This window comes from Eretmochelys imbricata, chromosome 1 (genome assembly GCF_965152235.1).
Source record: "Eretmochelys imbricata isolate rEreImb1 chromosome 1, rEreImb1.hap1, whole genome shotgun sequence".
In the NCBI taxonomy this organism is placed as follows: Eukaryota; Metazoa; Chordata; order Testudines; family Cheloniidae; genus Eretmochelys; species Eretmochelys imbricata.
In genome coordinates, this window is record NC_135572.1 from 333,043,284 (window position 1) to 333,063,144 (window position 19,861).

Consider the following 19,861-nt stretch of genomic DNA (forward strand, 5'->3'; position numbering starts at 1 on the left):
TGGGGGGGGAATAGCATGGGGAAATAATTTTTACTTTGTGTAATGACCCTTCATCCTGCTAGACCCTCTCCTTTTAAAGGAGCCTCTGCAACTCTGCAAACAGTCATGTTCAGTGTCACTACCTTCAGGCTTCCCTGTCATAGGTTAAGGCCCTGAACAAATCATGCAAGGGGAAAGTTTGGCATGTTAAATATCCTGAAAAGGCTGCTGAAGATCTTGCTGCTTTGGACTGCTAGATCTTTTAGTCAGCCATTCTCCCCTAATTAGAGAGACAAAGTGGCTAAGGTAATACCTTTTTATTGGACCAAAATCTGTCGGTGAGAGACAAGCTTACACTGAGCTCTTCTTCAGGTCTGGGAAACATGCTCAAAGTGTCACCCTTAAATACAAAGTTGTTGAGCATAAGTTGTTAACACACACATTTCAAGGACCATTCAACACTCTATAACCCACTAAACACCCTCCCCCCCCACCCCCAGTTACTTCCCTCCTTCATTTCTCCCCCTGTGACTGGAGGGGTGTTAACTGGCTACTTCACCTTTAATGGCCCATTGAAATACTGTATGTGTTAACTAATGCTAAACAACCTGTTCCACCTGGTAATTAGCTATGACACTTGGAGCATGTTTCCCAAACCTGAAGAAGAGCTCAGTGTAAGCTGGAAAGCTTGTCTCACCAACAAAAATTGGTCCAATAAAAGCTATTAACTCACCCGCCTTCTGTCTCTAATATCCTGGGACCAACATGGCTACAAGGACACCGCATATTCTCCCCCAGTCTCTTTTTTCATTTAGCTCTTCCCCTTCTCTTTCTCTGGATGGCCTGGTTGTCACTTCTCATCAGTCATGACTACAGGCTAGGGATTGTCTGTGTGAGAGAGTAAAATAATTTTAATGTAGTGTAATTTAAGTGTAAACTGTCCCTTCATAACAGAAGAATCCTCTCATCTGGGACTTTCAGACTCTGGTTAGTAGTATGTTTATAGGTGGTTCCAAACACTGAAAGTTTCTTGACCTGGGTTGTGACATGCTTTCCAAGCTCATATAGGGGAGCAGTTCAGGAAAACAGAACTTTGACCAATCAGCTTCTCTGGCCATTGTGGGTAGGGCTAATACAGCAATCATGACTCTAGACTAGAGGATTCTTGTGTTATGAGAAGACGTATTTATGGTAAGTTTTTAAATTGTCTGATGGGATTGCATTTAACTTTTTTTCTGATAACTCTCAGAAAAGATGGCAAAACAGCTGAATATGCCAAACAAGAATCGCTCGAGAACTTTGGTTGAAGAAGAGGGTAAACCAAATGCTCTACCACGTGAATACCATCCTAGAAATCTCTAATACAACTAATTCTAGGCTGCATATCCTTAGGAAGAATTGCTCTATTGCAGTTCCGGGTAGAGGCAAGCAAAGCCCCTCTCTTGGTGTTGGTGGGTGAAATGATCACTTTGTTTCAGAACACATCCTATAACTTGAGCTTCTTTGGAATCTAGAGTTGGCCCACAATTTTGACAACCATCAGAAGGCTCTTGAATGCCACCATGAAGGATTAATTTGAGCAAAGAAATAATATGCTTTAGGGCTCTATGGCTGGGTGTTGCATTACTGTACTATTCTTGTCTTGGGAAGGGAGGGGGTGGTGTTTTATGTTGCATGTTACAGTGCAGATAACAGTTCTCCAGCAGTAACATTTTATAATGATCTCAGACTAAAGTATTAATTAAAAATTTGAACAGCATGCCAGGTATTGACAATATTTTACATATATCTTCTTGATATATGAATGCTAGCTGGCTTAATTGTCTGTAAAAGAGCATCTTCTCAAAATGTGAAATAAAATATTATGAAAAATGACATTTATCAACCCAGCTCTTAAAGTACATTCCTTTATCACTGTTTCTTTTTCTTATCAGATTGTGGAGGGAATGAAGAAGAATAAATGGAGTATTGAAAATGTTTCCTTTGGATCTGGTGGCGCTTTGCTGCAGAAATTAACTAGGGATCTCTTGAATTGTTCCTTCAAATGCAGTTATGTGGTGACCAATGGCCTTGGGGTATGACCTCTAATTTTTTCACTCATTTTATCACATATGAACTACAGTGGAAACCCCAAGTTATGGACATCTCGGGAATGGAGATTGTCCATAACTCTGAAAGGTTCGTAACTCTGAACGCAGCTCTGGCTCCAGCAGTTCACGCTCCGGGCCAGGTTCCAGATGCAGCTACGCAGCTTCCTTGCAGGCAGCTTCTTTCTGGGAAAGCTTGTCCCCCTCCCGATTGGCCAATGGAGGGGAAGTGAAAACAACACCCAGGGCTTACAGGAAAGCAGTGCAGACCCCAGTGTTAGTGCTGCTCCTGCTTCGGCTGGCAGTGGGGGCTCGCAGCTTTGCCTGTGAATCACAGCATCTTCAACTCCTAGCTGTAAGTGGGTGCCTCGCACATGGTGGTGGGGACAGGGAGCCCACATGTGCCCACCTTTAACATGCAATACAGACACACTACAGTATTTTCTTTTGCTTCTGCCTGGTTGGTTACTTCCAGTTTCACATGGTGTCTGGTTGACCAGTCAGTCCGTAATTCTGGTGTTCACATCTTTGAGGTTTTACTATATTTGTATTGCTTCACATTTCAATCACATATTGGCACCATCTGCATGATGTGCATGAGCACTCATTTGAATATCTCCTCTTATACTAACTTCTTCTCACTTTGATTTCCAGGTGAATGTCTTTAAGGATCCAGTAGCAGACCCTAACAAAAGATCAAAGAAAGGTCGACTCTCTTTACATAGGACACCCAATGGAGATTTTGTTACATTAGAGGAAGGCAAGGGGGATCTTGAAGAATATGGTCATGTATGTATTCTGACTTATGACTTCCTCAGAAGTAGATGACTTTGTTCCCAATGCTAACCCAAACTGAGAGAAAGTAGCTTAGATAGTTAAGCTTGATTTTGAGATTTGTTTTCAGTCTTCTTCATATTCAACCAATAACCTCTACCAAATAATCCCAGAAGCTCCATCTATAGCAAAATCAGTATAACTTGCACTGTAGATATCACTTAGTTTTACTCTCTAGTATTTTCAGTTGGGATTATAGGAAAGGAATGGGGAAAACTGCCTTCCTTTTTCCAGATCTGAACAGTCTGTTGATGAAATGAAGAATGCTCTTACAGTGCAACCTCTGTAATACTCCCTCAATATTTAAATGGCTTTTGTCAAATGGAGTCTACCAGAAACTGAATTTTTAAAAATCCATTTAAAAAAGAGCCCTCTAGCGAACATGTCCTCATTTATTTCCTTTTTAAAAAATTAAGGCTTTCTGGTATGTTCATAAAAGCCAAGCTGCTGTTCTTGTCCTGTTCCCAAGCCCTTATTAGCTCCATTCAGTCTACGATGCCATATCTGCTGTGTGGCATTATATACTGTATCGCTGAGCATAGCCTTCAAAACTGCATTAAAGTCATCTAAAAATTTAAACTCAAGACTTTAATTGTGCCATAAACTTCGATTAATCCCTTGACACTGTACTCTGGAGGCCACAGAATATCTCAGTAAATGCATCTTATTTCACCAATTTCCCCCCGCCCCCTTTACAACATAAATCCAGTGTGTTCTCCAAGATGTACCTGGGACGTCAGTGACCAGTGTTACCATTAGGATGACTGCAGGCCTCCTCAGTGAATTGATCTGAATCACTGAGCATTAGCACACTCCTACTAGATATTTTGGAGGCAAAAGGGGCTCAGGCAGGATGTTTTCAACCTCTCTCAACAGAAGGACTCTTCTCATCTTCCCGTTTTCAAAATGATCCCATCCCCAGTAGGGTGTTGTACACCTGCACTGACTTACACCTGCCCACTCTCTTATCTTCAGCACCCCAGTATATGCTTTACCCTTCCTGCCTCTTATCTAATTTGAGGGGAGGAGGCAAGATCCAGCTGTAGGGAGAAGTGGGGTACATTGGAAGGCCTCATACAGCCACATCACACACCTAGTAGCCCCAAAATAACCAAGGAAATTGGCCAGATATCAAGTGACATCTGATAACTGCCTAACTTGCTACAGGTTAAATATTACATTATGGATGATTATGCAAATTGTGGTTTTGTGTGGAATTTTTAAAAGCAATTGGCGTAGGCCTAATTCTGTTCATATTGAGATGTGAGATAAAACTTCCTTTAACTTCAAAGGGAAGAGAGTTAGGCCAGTTGTGAGCACTTAAGAAAATGCCGCCCTTAGAGACTTCCAGACAAGGATTTACAAACTAGCCTTGCAGTGCTTCTGCCAGTTGATATTTCTCCACTTTTCAGATGGAGAAAAGCAGAAATTAAATGACTTGTCCCAAAGTGTTGAGCTAAATCTGAGGCAAATTGGGGAGTAAATCCAGCCCTCCTGGCTTCTAGCCATTTCATTGCACTGCATGTATTCATAATACCTGGTGAGGATTTAAAAGTTCACTGCCTTTTGGAATGCTGAGTCATGTTCAGATAGACACTAAACATTTGGGTGCAAGAGTGAGAACAGGCAAGCTGTAGTTGATCAGTAGTGCCAGGCTCAGTAGATTTGAAGGAGAGGAAGGAGGTGACTTACTGCATAGGCCAAGAGAAGCAGTTTCAAATGTAGAGCTCAGCAAAGAGGGGAGATACAAAGTCAAAAGTGGGTGATAGGATATGAGTTGAATGCAGGACGAAACAACTACTGAGAGCTCTGCATTGGCTTGACATTTAAAATGGGCTCTTGAATTTGGTATAGAAGGGATGTATGCAGGGGCTGTGATATGCATGCTAAGACAGGAAGAGGAAACATTTGGTTGCAGTCTTTTAAATTGAAGAGCGAGGTGGTGAGAAATGTGTATGCTGTCAGCTGTTGCCCAGGCTTTCTGAATAGCCACAGTGCTTGATTGGCAAAGAAACATCAGATTACTGGATTTTGATTTCTTACTGAGGAAAGGACTTTTTCTTGGAGCGGGAGTGACCATTCCTGTCTTTTGCAGCCACTTCGCCCAGTAGCCACTTTCTTCTGAATGTTAACCCTACTTCTTTGAGGAAGCAGTTAAGACATGAGTTACCAGACGTGTTACGCTTGGTGCAGGTGATCACAACAGTTACTAGCGCGTTCTAAGAAACCCCTTACAGGCAGTTGTGTACAAATAGTAGGGGCCCTTATAAAGGGATCAAATGTGTGAATTGTCCGCCGCATATGGCAGGACAGTACAATGGCAGGGCAGTTTTTGGGGGGAGAGTCAGGGAGAGATTGGAGAAGTCATGCAATCCTTTGGTCTTTTTGGATCAACTAACTGTCTCCAGGTAAAGAAGTGGCTGTATACAGGAAATTTCCTAAGTAGTATTTATGCACAGATTTTTAGAATCTTTGTTCTCCAGGTTAAACTAACATACAAGTGAGGGCAGAGGCAGCTATATAACACCTCTTCACTGCAGAACAGTTGGTCATAGAAGCCACCTGATGTATCTTGAAGAAGAAGAGAAAGGTGCAGTCATATAGACTTGCCTGTTCACAAGCAAGGAAGGCACAGACAACAAGAGTCTTTATCAATAAAGCAAAACAATAGGCAGTAGCAATATTTGGAAACCTACGCAGAAGTTTGAATATTGTTGTATTGCGGGCAATTTCTGCCACTCTAGGTATTTATTGGCTTCTAGTAAATATATATCACTTTTGCCTTTAGATTTCTCAAACAGATCTATAATTGCTAGGGCTGTCGAATAATCTCAGTTAACTCATGCGATTAACTAAAAAAAATTGTGATTAAAAATTAATCGCAATTAATAGCAATGTTAATAGAATACCAATTGAAAATTATTAAATATTTTGGATGTTTTTCTACATTTTCCTATATATTCTGTGTTGTAATTGAAATCAAAGTGTATATTTTTTGACAAATGATAGTATTTTTCAATTCACCTCATACAAGTACTGTTGTGAAAGTGCAACTTACAAATCTAGACTTTTTTTTGGTTATAACTGCACTCAAAAACAAAACAATGTAAAACTTCAGAGCCTACAAGTTCACTCAGTCCTACTTCTTGTTTAGCCAATCGCTAAGATAAACAAGTTTTACGTTTATGGGAGATAATGCTGCCCTCTTCTTATTTACAGTGCCACCAGAAAGTGAGAAAAGGCATTTGCATGGCACTTTTGTAGGAGGTGGTATATTTTGGTAACGCTTTGAGTAACACGCTTGTCCATCCTGGAGGTATCTAGCTTTCAATCATAGGAGGTAGGCCTTATCACAACACAATTCAGGACCCGCAAAGCTTTGAGTCTGTTCAAAATCAGGCAAAATATGGTCCTCCATCTCTAGCAAGTACAACGGGTAAGGAAGAAAGATTTGCTGCCTACTGCGTTGAAGTGGCTTATTCATTAATGTCACTAAATGGAAGCGGAATACAAAATACTCACTGCTTCCCAGGCCTGGTTGACTAAAATTGCAGGTCTGTGTGATGGCAGCTACATTTGTTCACATTAACACTATACAGAGTTGGCTTTTGTTACACTTCTAACTCACAGCTTGTCTCTTTGGTGATGCTCTGTTTAATACAAGGATATATGCAAAGGAGATCTCTGCCAGGTGCTACAAACAGCTTTTCCGGTAGCTATTCCAGAGGGGAAAAGTGTGTTGGTCTTTCTACGCACTGAGGGAAGTGAATGTTGGATCGCACTCTTAGTTCTAATATCAGAATTTTTGTCAGGTGTTGGTCAAGTGAGCTTCACCTTTCCTATTAATAGCTCTAGCAGAGTGTATGAAATATCTTCCCCACTCTTAGTTTGTGCTTTCAGCAGTGGCCTGGCACAAGAGGTTGATGTCTTAATTTATTTTGAGATTGTATATACTAATTCTTTGTACTATAAACACTACACATGCATAATATGGCTAAAATATTTATAAGATTTTAAGAATGTTAGAGTTACAAATAGAAACACAAAAGCTAGTCTCTTAGCAACTAAGGCCCCAATCTCACAAACACTTTATGTGAGTGCTCATTTTTACATATCAGTAAGTCCCATTGATGTCTACAGGGCTACTCATATGTAAAGTTGAGCAGTGCATAAGTGTTTGCAGGATCATATAAAAGTTTATATCTGACAGTGTAACTAGTATACATGTGTGTTCAGCACCTCTTCTTGAAAGAGATCTTATTTCACGTTCACTGAACCAAAGTGGTGTCTGTTACAGGATCTCCTTCATACGGTCTTCAAGAACGGAAAGGTAATGAAGTCTTACTCGTTTGACGAAGTAAGGAAAAATGCCAGCCTGAAGGACAGTGAACTAGAAGTGGCACCTCATTAAGTTTAATCCCATGTCTCTCTGTGTAATGAGTATGTACTGCATAGCTAACGAGTTTGTTGTACAGATCTGTGTGTTTGTGTGTTATGATGCATTATAGCCAAATTATTTGTTGGTTTATGGACATACTGCCTTTTTTCTTTCCTTTTTGGCACCAGTCTTTAGAAAAGAGGAAATTAGGAAATGGTTCTTACAATGTAAAGTCTGTTTAATGCTGAAGTGTGCTTTTTAGGGCCCTTTGCCACTAGTGATTCAATCTGGTATTGATCTTTTCACAAATGAGACAGAGCAGAGAAACATTTTTATATGGAACAGAATATCACAAAATGGATTTACATGAAATTATCATTACTTTGTTTATATTTAACTTGTATTTTTGTACAAACAAGATTGTGTAAAATATATTTAAAGTTTCAATAATTAAGTCTTTCCAACTTTTCATGATTTTTATGAGCACAGACGTTCAAGAAAATATTTTGGAGGAAAAATCATTGCCTTTTGTCCATTAATCAGCAAATAAGAATGGCCTTAAAGTTTCTTGTGACATTGTACCATTTGAAGGTTAAATCAGGACTTGTACGTACTTAAGACCCATAGAATTGCTGACCTCACTGTTCCTTGTAGTTATCTGTAGTAGTCATTCTACATTAAAGAAAATTACTGTTCTTGCTGGAATCTTTAGGTACTATAAACGTATAGGCCTTGCTAGCAGTGTATGGTATGTAAATGGAATGCCAAATTTGAAAGAATTCTCTACTGCAACTTGTCTCTTGTCAAGTATAGTCCACTTGGCATATGCACCTCAATATTTTAAGAGTAAAGTTTTTAAGAGATATCCTCTTCCACTACAGAATATACGTGTAAAATACTGATAAATATGGAAGCGGTGTATTTTAAAGTAATTATACTTCTGGGTTTATTTTTCATATATTGTAAGTGACATGACTTTAAAGTGAAATACTGGACTGGGTAGTGCACTTTTTTTACTTTTTGTATTTTTTTCATTAATTTGCCTTTTAGCAGACTGGATGTTAAATTGTATAAATATGTTTAACTATTTTTTGTTAAACAACTTTAATAAAATATTACGCTAGACAAACTCCTTTTACATGAACCCCCCAGGGGGGACATGATACAGAGGGATAATTATGAAAACAAAAGATATGAAAGGTACTTTTTAGTCCACTGCGCTTGATTTTATTCACTCTCTGCATATGCTTGTTTGAACACCTGCTGGAGAACAAAACTGTCAATGATTTTTAGACAAACCATAGCAAGTTTTCAGATGTTTGACTCTACTGTAGAGTGGCTCTTATGAGAAAATGAATCTCTCCTTTTTTAGAAAAGCAATGGTTTCTGTAACGTTATCCATGCTAAAGAGCAACTAAGTCACTGATCATTGTACAGGTGTTGCATTTGGTTCTGGCTCTAATGTATTAGCAAGCGATGTTACAGGACAAATGGTTTAGAAGAGATCAAACAATTTAGACCAATTGAGATAATACAAAATATACTTTTATTTGAAGGAAGGTTAAAAAGCCATACTTTATTGTTCTTACTGTCACACCAAAAAGGGCCACAAAGAACTTGTCATGTTTCTAGGATGTTTCCGGGATTTGAAGTTAAAACACTTAAGCCCAGTTGCAATAGTTTATTTGTTTAAAAAAATGTTTTCACTCTTACTGTATGTGATTATACACTTCGGTGATGTAGAGTGTTAGTAAGATGATAAACACTGACCTTTTCACACCCTGGATCTGCATTCTATTGCTGTTACCCATATTGTTCATATTTGGTCAGTAAAGACTTTAACTCCAGAGATAGGATTAGTAACAGTTCAATAGAATAGAGACTTTCACTCCTCCATATGATACGTATTAGAGAATTTTATGATGTATGGTTTAAAAAATATATATATAACTGTTTTCATCCTGTACCAATAAAGATTTTGATAACTATTGACTACCCATAACTGATATTTTTGTAATTAAGAGCTGGGGATATGCTATGAAAGCACTGTTTTCTTTTTGTCTACCATGAAGTACACAAGTGACGGTTTGATATTATATCTAGATTTCAGTTTATTTCCTAAGCTGTGCGTGTCACTTTCAGAAAGTCGTCTTTCATTTTAAAATAATGTTAGTACTTTAACCACCTGGTGCTAGTCAATCCTCAACTCTTGCCACCACGCGTTTGGCAGTTTGACACGTCAGACACCAAAGGGTTGATAGTGATGTGAAATATAACCTACTACAGTGCTTGAACCTTACAATATCGTAATTCTTCCATACTGAAGCAAACAGCATGTTTGGGTTTGCTTTAAATAATTAGATTTGTAGCTATTGAGAAATTTTAATTATCCCCATTTAATTATAGTACAGTGTTTGTATTTGAAAATCGGAGTTGGACGTTTTGTGTTAATACTCTAAATATTTTATTTAGTATTTAGCATAAGAAATTGATTTTATAGGACTTCTTTTTTTCCTGAGATGCATGGCTATGAAACTGATGCTAAATCTTTTTGTAACAAGATCTATCTTAGAAGATCTGAGGAGAAAATAGAAAAGTATTTGTTTTGTTTGCTAAAATTCAAAACGTAAAGTTTAAACTGTTTTTTTCTAGTTTTACATTCCTCCTTAACTCGTTTAGTGGAGAGTAAATATTCTTCACTTAAATCTTGTGTTAAATGTACTCAACATCAAATACAAATATGTAATAAAATGGAAATAAAGTTTAGTTCTGGTAGCGAAACACTAATATCCATTTGACTTTGTTTTAAACCTGTGCTGTTGGACGTCAGAGTTCTTCCACATGCACCCATTGCCAGCAGTTTGGACAGAGTGAAATTGAAGTGCCATGATGATCTTCTATATAGGATAACCATACAAAGTGAACAGTTTACATAAGTGATACTCAAACTGAGGCTAACAAGCCACAAATGGCTCTTCAGTGCGTCTCCTGCAGCTCTTTGCAGCACACAATATTAAAACACTGTGATTTTAATTATTAACCAATCAGGATGCTTTTACTATGTTAACCAATTGTAATTGATAAAATACTTGGTCAGTCATTTTGCTGTGAGAATTGTATATATAATATATATATATATAAATAGTAAATGAAACCATGAATTTGCAGTACTCTGGCTCTTTTGGGTAATGTTTATTACTAATTTGGCTCGTGAACCACTGAAGTCTGAGTATCACTGGTTTACGTTTATGTATTAGACTTAAAACACATTCTGGAAGGAGGTGGAGCAGGTTACACATATCCCATGTTTGTTACAGGACTTGAGCAAATCCCTACTCTAACACCTTATTCCACTTACAGGTTTTATATGTATTTGAAGGTGGACCACTCTTCTATGATCTTGATATACAGTCGCAGGAACACTTAGGTATAAAAACCCCAAGGGCTTATCGCCCTTTATATTTCACACAATTCTAAGTCAAGTGAATGTCCTCGGACTTGACAGTTTCAGGATAAAGCTGCTGAAAACTTGTTCAGAAGCCCATTAACCAGCCCCATTAAAGATGCAATGTAAACGCTTATGGGGCAAAATGCTTATTGCCAGACCCAAAAATTAAATGAGTTAAGCATAACAATGAAAGAAAATTTCACTTTGAAATCCCCTGTGCCCTAGCTGCAGAAGCTTAAAGAACTGATGAGCATGCCCTGTCAATACAAAATACAAGCTCTCTCAATGAGGCTGTACAGAATTTTGAAACAGGGCAGCCCTGATCTTAGTGACTTCTCTGGCCTACAATAACAGGCTGCTTATGATTAGACATTTCAGTCTTCTGAGCATGGTTTCTCAAGAGTATATGTACTATATACTGTAGCTAGGACCACACAGCTGACTGTACAGCCGACTGTCTTGGTAAGCTAGTTAAACCATCCCATTACAATGCTCCAGGCTTCTTATTCCATCATAGTCCCACTTTTTGTGAGTTAAGTTATTACTTGTTCTCAGGTATGTAAAGTGTTCTTTGTGTTGTCTTCATAGACAAGTTTCAGAGTAGCAGCCGTGTTAGTCTGTATCCACAAAAAGAAAAGGAGTACTTGTGGCACCTTAGAGACTAACAAATTTATTTGAGCATAAATTTTCGTGAGCTACAGCTCACTTCATCACATGCATGCAGTGGAAAATACAGTGGGGAGATGTTATATACACAGAGAACATGAAACAATGGGTGTTTCCGTACACACTGTAACGAGAGTGATCAGGTAAGGTGAGCTATTACCAGCAGGAGAGCTTGTATCTGTATGAAGGAGGCTCTCGGGAAAACTTCCAACCTAAAATAGCCCTAAAAATAGATGAGCTTTTTCCCTGCTTCCCCTGTCCCCCAGCCCTGACATAAAATACTACCTGGATTGAGCTGCTTAAGGTAGGAACCTTGCCTATTTGTCAAAGTGTCCATTACATACTATATTAATGGTTAAGAATAATAGTGTCATACATGCCTGGGGTATAAATGGTCTATTTCTGATTTATACCCGACCTTTTTTGGGATGAGGTAATAAGGGAGTGGGTCAATTGAAATATAGGGGCATTAAACCAATTTTAAAGTGAAGCTATAAAGAGCATAATGAATGCACAGTTTAAGAACGGAGGTGGTTGGCTGGTTTGTTTCTAGCCCGTGTTTGAGTCCTCCAGAGCCAGAAAGGCTCATGTAAATGTATGTACAGATGCAACAGTGAGTTAAGAACCAAAACTTAGACCACCAAAGCCTTCAAATTGGAGCACTTTGTGGCTTCAGTGCTATAGCAACAAGAGCTCACCTCTTCAGGGTATGAGTCAAGCCGGGTGTATTTTTTTCAAGAGGACGGCAGCTGTGGAAGCTCCTGCGGAAATGAGATGGCTCAGCTGCTGTTCTCAGCTTATCCATTGCAAGCCCCAGGCTGTGCTGTTAACAAAGGCAAACAAAGAGCCTCTGTTGCCTGGGAAGACATTGAGGAAAACACCAGGCCAGAGACCACCTGTGGTACCCAAAAGGGGAGATCCTGCGTGACCTTTTACCTCTGGGAAGCACCTGGCTTGTCACTTTAGCCAAGAAGAAGGAAATAAGTAGATCTGGCTAACAATGTTTATGACTGTCTAAAGCTGTATGGCCTTCTTAGCACATATTTCCTGAAAGATCTCCACCCTATTCCTGTTTCATGTCCCCTTGCTTGTGTCAAGGTTCCTCCCCCACTCTGAACTCTAGGGTACAGATGTGGGGACCTGCATGAAAAACCTCCTAAGCTTATCTTTACCAGCTTAGGTCAAAACTTCCCCAAGGTACAAAGTATTCCACCCGTGGTCCTTGGAATGGCCGCTACCACCACCAAACTAATACTGGTTACTGGGGAAGAGCTGTTTGGACGCGTCTTTCCCCCCAAAATACTTCCCAAAACCCTGCACCCCACTTCCTGGACAAGGTTTGGTAAAAAGCCTCACCAATTTGCATAGGTGACCACAGACCCAAACCCTTGGATCTGAGAACAATGAAAAAACATTCAGTTTTTTACAAGAAGACTTTTAATAGAAAATAGAAGTAAATAGAAATGAAGAAATCCCCCCTGTAAAATCAGGATGGTAGATATCTTACAGGGTAATTAGATTCAAAAACATAGAGAACCCCTCTAGGCAAAACCTTAAGTTACAAAAAAGATACACAGACAGAAATAGTTATTCTATTCAGCACAATTCCTTTCTCAGCCATTTAAAGAAATCATAATCTAACACATACCTAGCTAGATTACTTACTAAAAGTTCTAAGACTCCATTCCTGTTCTGTCCCTGGCAAAAGCAGCATACAGAGAGACACAGACCCTTTGTTTCTCTCCCTCCTCCCAGCTTTTGAAAGTATCTTGTCTCCTCATTGGTCATTTTGGTCAGGTGCCAGCGAGGTTACCTTTAGCTTCTTAACCCTTTACAGGTGAGAGGAGCTTTCCCCTGGCCAGGAGGGATTTCAAAGGGGTTTACCCTTCCCTTTATATTTATGACAGCTTGAGTCCCACATCTGTAGCAACAGGCTCTACCGTTTACAAGTCTGTTAGCATTTTTAGACTCAGAATTGAGTCCATTGTAATGCTAGCTAACAAATAAGTATTGGAATTATTCTCTGTGCAAGGAGGCTCCATTCCATGGAGGTGTTTGGGGGTCAGAGAGATGTGTGTGGATTGTGGGGTTTTATATTAGTGTCATTGCAATGGGGTTATTTAACCAGCTTCCCCCCCTTCCCTTCCTATTTTCAGCTTTTTGCCTCTTGTTTATTTAAACTTATTCAGGGTGAACTGCCTGCTGTGTGTGTGTGGGGGAGGGGGGGTTGCTGACTCCCTTACACTGTAACTGTTGTAGTAGTGTGTGGGCTACTCTTGGTTTCCCTGTGACGTTTCTTGGGGGCTAGAAAAGCTGTATTCAAGTTGTGAAGGTTTCATCTCCAGGTAGGTACAATGCATTCTTCAGTCCTGAAGAACCACCACAGAGTCCTATAGACCCAACTCTCCTGCCTGAAGATTGTCTCCTGAAAGACCATGGCCTTGCACAGAGAATGGATAGAATCCCTATGAGGGAGACTTTGCACTTAGTTATCCATCTCCACTGTCTCCCAAGGCACATAATGACAAACTCATGACCTCTTTAGCCTCATTCCTCCTTACAAAGGAATATGAATCAGATTTACTGTAATAGCAGTTGTGGGCTCTAAGCATTCTGTTCAGTCAGTTTTTCTCCCCTTACTGATAGCACCGTTAACCTCTGTTAGTAGTTTAATGGACCATCAGCCCTGGTGTCTGAGGTTCTCATACACTGTCTGTTCTTTTTATAATATATGCTTTTCTCTGCCTTATTTGTAAGGGAAGAGTATTTCAATCTGCGACAGTCTTCTGTTGAAGGGCACCCTGGGTGGTGTAGCATATGAGTCCTGAGCAGCTTAAAATAACTAGGAATGCAGTTAGGGAGGCTTCTTTTGAGCAGAAGGGCTTGTTCGATTTAATCTACAGTGTTGATCTTTCATTTAAATATTCAATAGCTGGTTTTTAAATATACTTTTTATTGTCCCAGATCATAGTGTCAAAAATGCTGGTCTCCCATTTGTCTGGAGCGTGGAGTTTATGAATCCAGTCTCTGATCAGTGGGGAAAGCAGCATCTCCTCTCTCTCCTCCAGAAGTATTTTAATGTTATCCTCCCTTCCCCATCCCCCTTGCCCCTAAAAGAAGAATTGGATCTGTTGCTGGTCTCTCTTTGGGTCAAACTGAGAAATGTATGAGTGGGTGTAATTTTGCACTTTCTAGCCCCTACAATTTGTGTGGGAGAGATGTATTTATTCTAATTTATTCACATTGGTATCATTGGTTTTGGCCCATTAAATCTGAAGTTACTCTGTTCCTGTGCTCGGGTCAAACGTGGAATGGAGAAAGCAAACATTCCCTAGGTCCTGCCTGACCCTTTGCTGTAAGTGAGAGCAGCCTCAGTGAAACATAGTGGATGCCCTCCTTGAAGACTTGTTGCTGTAGTTTGGTGCACCCTAGTGAAATGTATACGACACATTTTATAGCACTTGAGCAATTGGCCCCTGTATGGATACCTCAGGTGGAAAAGCTCTTCTGTTAAATTAGCAGGTAAGAATGCTAAACAAACAATGAAAGCAATTTTTAAACTTAGAGCAAGAAAATGAAGTCCTTTTTCCGGAGTTGCTGTCCCAGTAACAGAAGCATCTTTGTGTGCACCAGTGCCCCAGAAATGAACACCCACAAGGCTTATTAGCACTGGAGTATGTTTTTAAAATCCCAAGTGTTTGGACTATTACTGGGATTTTAATTGTGAAGCAGAGTGTATGCTAAAAGAAGTTGCTATGGGCATGGTGCTTTTAATAGTTAGCAAAGTTAAAAATTGGATTTTGCCAGATATTTGACAAGCTATGAAAATATTTTCAGTCTTCCACAACTGGTGGCACTTGAGGAATACAAGAGGAAAGATTATGGGAGGGATTTGATGTCTCAGGGGATGGACTGATAAAATATGAAAATTTTCACCTAGTGGGTCACCAATTTAAATCTAGAATGTTAAGGTAATTATTAGAAGTTTTCATGGGCCAGCTGTTTGGTTGCCTGTATGAAACGGGATGTGGTCTTGGTCCATTTCATCATGGATGAGTGTTCATGCAAACCTCATACCACAGTTAGCAAAACTTGGAAAATGAGCTACTGTCATATTTGGAGGTGGTCCTTCCAGAACATGGATAAGCCATTTCGGCTGGGTGATGTGAGGAAACTTCTGCTGCTGCTAACACCATCTCTCTTGCTGATGAAGAATATCAGTCTCTCACATTTTCATTTTCTCTCCCTCCTCCCAACATTAAATTTTCTTTTAAGAAGCAAGTATTTTCCTTAAACAAGGATGTGTGTTTTTCAGGGAATTCCAGGTTACAGTTTTCTAGGTTTGCCCCTTGGAAAGAATAGTGCTGAAGTGTTCTTTTCTCCAACGGGGAAGTTCTCCAGTCTGCAGAAGATGCCACCTTAGTTTAAGCATAAGATATTGTTGCTTAGTGTAAAATGTGTCAGAAAAATTGTTAATTTCCAAATTTTCCAGGAGGTTAAATTGCTGGTCTGAAAAACCTTGTGAGTACATGTGTCTCTACGCTAGAAAAGAGGGCTGAGAGAAGGTCAGGGTGTTTAACTAACCTTGAACTAGTCGGGGTCTTTTCCCTAACATTGGATGTATTCCTATGCCTTTTACCTCAATTGAGCTGGTTGAAGTCCACCCTAAAATTTCCCATAGAATATGTTTGGACCTGCTCAACTGATGTCAAAGGTGTTTTAATGTTCCCACACTAGAAAAAAAGGTGATAACTGGTTAACGCATCCTGATCTAAACTTGACCCATTTTTTTCAAGCCCTCTGTGGGTACTCATTTGTTTAAAAAAAAGACAGTGCTAAACTGCATCAATAATACCATTCTTCCCGAATATTTTAGTTGCCCCTGAATTAGTTAACCTCTCTCACTGATTAGCCTTCTGAACAATGTTACTTCAGGACAATCATCTGTCTTTGTGGCAGTAATAATTCTCCACAGGGCAAAGAGGAAAGTTGCACATATGTAGAAGATTCCACAGTCTTTTCTTCTGCAGACAAAAGCAAATATTTAAATAAGTTAAAATGAAAGAGAAAGCTGACCCCTTGCCCTGCTAAGGGGTAGGTGAGTGTGAGAGGCTGGAGATACCAAGGGGAGTTTGCTGTCTTTATATAAACTCATTCATCCTCTGTGTAAAATAACTTTTAAAACAATGTTAAATTTACAGCCATTCTAGTATATGACAAAACTTCCCTGAAGACTCCTGCATTCGTTTCCTAAGTGGGCACTTCCCAAGTTACAAGATCTGAGCCTGATCCTGCAAACCTTACACAGACACACAATCCCATTAGACTGTGGGATGCTTGTGTGAGGAAATACGTAAAGGCTGCAGGATTGGGCCTTCTGTGAAGAGAGAAAGTATTAAAATGTCTGCTGGGCACTGTATGTTAAATAGCTGTTCTCACTGAAGCCAATGTTAAAACTTGCCTTGTCTTCATTTGGTGCTCATTGAGCCCACAATGATACCAACTCTATTCACAGTGATGGAGACTACCATTGTGAAAGTTGTATCTTAAGACAAGTTATGCGTATTCAGCTTTTGACCCATTCTTTACAGTAAATATTGTGACAAAGCTCTGTCCTTGCCTCCGTGGGTCCCACATTTCCTGGTGGATTTCACTAGCCTCAGAGGCTCACTGTGACCCTCCACGTAACTCTTCTCTCTCTCGAGACACAAGGGTTAGTCTACTGAGCCATTTTCATCATAAGCCAGCGGGGGAGGTGAGGAGAAGTTATCCTTCCTTGCACAGGCTCTGTTGTCTCCCAGTCTCAGTGATTAATCAGGGGCCAAAGATCAGGTGTGTGGGGGGGGGGAAGCCCAGGCCCACACTCTATTTAGGCTCCAGCCCAGGGACCCTAATAGTATCAGCTATGGTAGCTGACCTTTTAGAAACATGACATGTACAGTTCCCTAGGCTACTTCCCCCACAGCAGCCCTCATTTCCTCAAGCTCCACTTCACCCTTACCTCAGGGCCTCCTTCCTTGTGCCTGATATGGTGTGTAATACTCAGTCTCTCCAACAGCACAACTTCCTCCCACAGCTCCTGATGTGCAGACCCACCTGCCTAACTGGGAGGCTTTTAACTAGTTTCAGCCAGCCCCTGATTGGCTTCAGGTGTCCCAATCAACCTAGCATTTTCCCTGCCTTCTGGAAAGTTCTTAATTGGCCCCAGGTGTCTTAATTGACCTGGAGCAGCTGCCATTTCACTTAACCTGGTACCAGGGATTTGTTTAGCCTGGAGCTAATATATCTATCTCCCACTACTTTTCTATAGCCATCTGGCCTTGCCCCGTCACAATATTTAATTATCTCACGTACTGGAATTAATTCCAGGAGTTTTCCTTTGTTACAATGGGTTTCTGATTACAAACAGGTTAAGACAACACCCTGCAGTAAGCCAATGGAAATCTACTTTCCAATGAATACAGAAGGTGACTGCACAGTTTGTAATGCTGTTATTCTGCTTCCATTGCCCATAATCACAATGCTTCTGTTAAAAGATAATCATGGTGATGCGGAGCATTCTGTGTGACTGCAGTAGAGGAAAGCCTGTCAAGGTCAGGGCCGGCTCCAGGCACCCGCAAAGGAAGCGGGTGCCTGGGGCGGCCAATGGAAAGTGGTAGCACTCCATGTGTTATTGGGGTGGTACGTCCGGGTCTTCGGCTGCAGTTCGGGGACAAGCGCTCCATTCCCTCTCTCCCTCTTCAGCGGCAGCTCAATCGGTTTTTTGTTTTTGTTTTTTTTTCCCTTCGCCACTTGGGGTGGCAAAAAAGCTGGAGCCGGCCCTGGTCAAGGTCAAGGTGTGTATTGACCTAAGATTATCAACACCTCTGCTGGAATCTGGTATTTTCTTGTACCTGACTTTTCCTTTGGTCACTAGCCTCTTACAATATCCTAAAGTCCTTATGATCTCCTCGCAGCCAAGTTTGATTTGCCCTCACAAAGATTTTAGAAATCTTTCTTTAAATCAAGAAAACACTGGATGATGTTGACCGTCTGATCTTGCCATCATCTTTTAGTGCTTTGAATGGCAGATGTTGTTGCAGCGTGATTGGCACTGAATTTTGGGAGTTGGAGGAGGGAATCTTATAAAATGTCTCATTTAAAATATTGCACAACTCAATATGCTGCCAATCCACGCTCAGAATCTTGTCTTTCTTTGCATTTGCAGTAGGGCTATGTAAACATTTGTGAACTCCATGGTATTTGGTGAACTCCATTATGTTTCAGGGGCTCTACTTTGTATTATAATCTTCAATTGGGGGTGTGAATGTCATGTTGTGTTGCAACATCCTTTGTCAATGCTATGTTGAAAAGATGTCCATGGTTATCCACTGCAGCTAATGATGTTCCCAGTCCCCGTGACCTTTCATGCCACTGGTCTTCAACTTCAGCAGCCAAGAGAGTAAGAGTGCCCCTGCACAATGGTTGCCTCACTTTAAAACAAAACAAAAAAACAAAAAAAAAACCCCACCACCTTGCTTACTGGCATTCAGGCATCACTAAGACAGACAGTTCTGTGGCAATAGGCAAGTGCTGAAGTGACAAGTATAGCTGAATACCGGGGGTCATAGTCATAAACCTCCAGGCAGGGGCCCTGGGACTCCGATCGCTCAGACTTGAATCCTGGCCAGCAAGGATGTTTGGCAACCCCCAGGTGACTGAGCAGCCCTTGTTCAGACCAGCACTGCTCACCCAAGTAAGGGAAGGGGTTAGAGAAAGTGCCCTAAACGTTGCCTCCCACCTTTAATCGGGCCAGTTCACTGCAACTAGTGGATCATCCACACAGAGGTCATTCTCTAAAAAAGCAAAAGCCCTCATGTTGGGTCATGGAACATATGGATCCTAACGGACAGAGCAACCCATCAACCTGAAAAATATACATAGTTAACTGCAAGGGCCTGTGCTAGATACAGCATTGATATAGCTGCCCTCCGTAAAACCAGACTTGCAAATGAAGGCTCTGTAAAGGAACACCTACTTTTGGAAAAGGAAATCAGCCGAGGAAGACAGAATTTATGGCATTGGTTTGCCATTAAAACAGTTTCCTAAAATCACTGAAGGACTTACCTGTGGGCAAAAATGAACGCCTAATGATTATAAGACTTCCCCTTGGAAATTCACACTTTGAGACTCTCATCCGGACTTATGCACCAACCATGAACAGTACAGAAGAAGTAAAAGAACTGTTTTGTTCTGATTTGGATGACATAATGAAATCTACATTGTAGCCTTACCTATAGTTAGGGGTTACTTTAACCAGTTACCCACCCCATGGTGAGGGTTTACACCTATGTTAATCTGTGAGAGTTCAGCCCCCCCAACTTGACTACAGTAGAGAAGTGTATCAATAGAAGGGGAACCCCATAGTGCACAACAGGGGCTACATGGTGCTCTTTCTAGAATCATTACTTTTATTAGCCAGCCAACCAA

At 40.5% G+C, this 19,861-nt stretch overlaps 1 protein-coding gene across 3 annotated transcripts in view; it reads left to right on the plus strand.

The window, feature by feature from the left end:
• The window catches only part of NAMPT (nicotinamide phosphoribosyltransferase), a 63,846-nt gene extending 53,407 nt beyond the window's left edge, over window positions 1-10,439 (plus strand). For 2 of the 3 annotated variants that reach the window (XM_077835492.1, XM_077835500.1), the window contains 3 exons: window positions 1,914-2,054; window positions 2,721-2,855; window positions 7,198-10,439. In XM_077835492.1, the coding sequence (XP_077691618.1) occupies window positions 1,914-2,054; window positions 2,721-2,855; window positions 7,198-7,311 (390 nt within the window). In that variant the 3' untranslated portion in view covers window positions 7,312-10,439. Of the gene's footprint in view, window positions 1-1,913; window positions 2,856-7,197 lie in introns of those variants that run through there. The other variant, XM_077835508.1, reaches the window with a different exon arrangement.
• The last annotated feature ends 9,422 nt before the right edge of the window (window positions 10,440-19,861 follow it).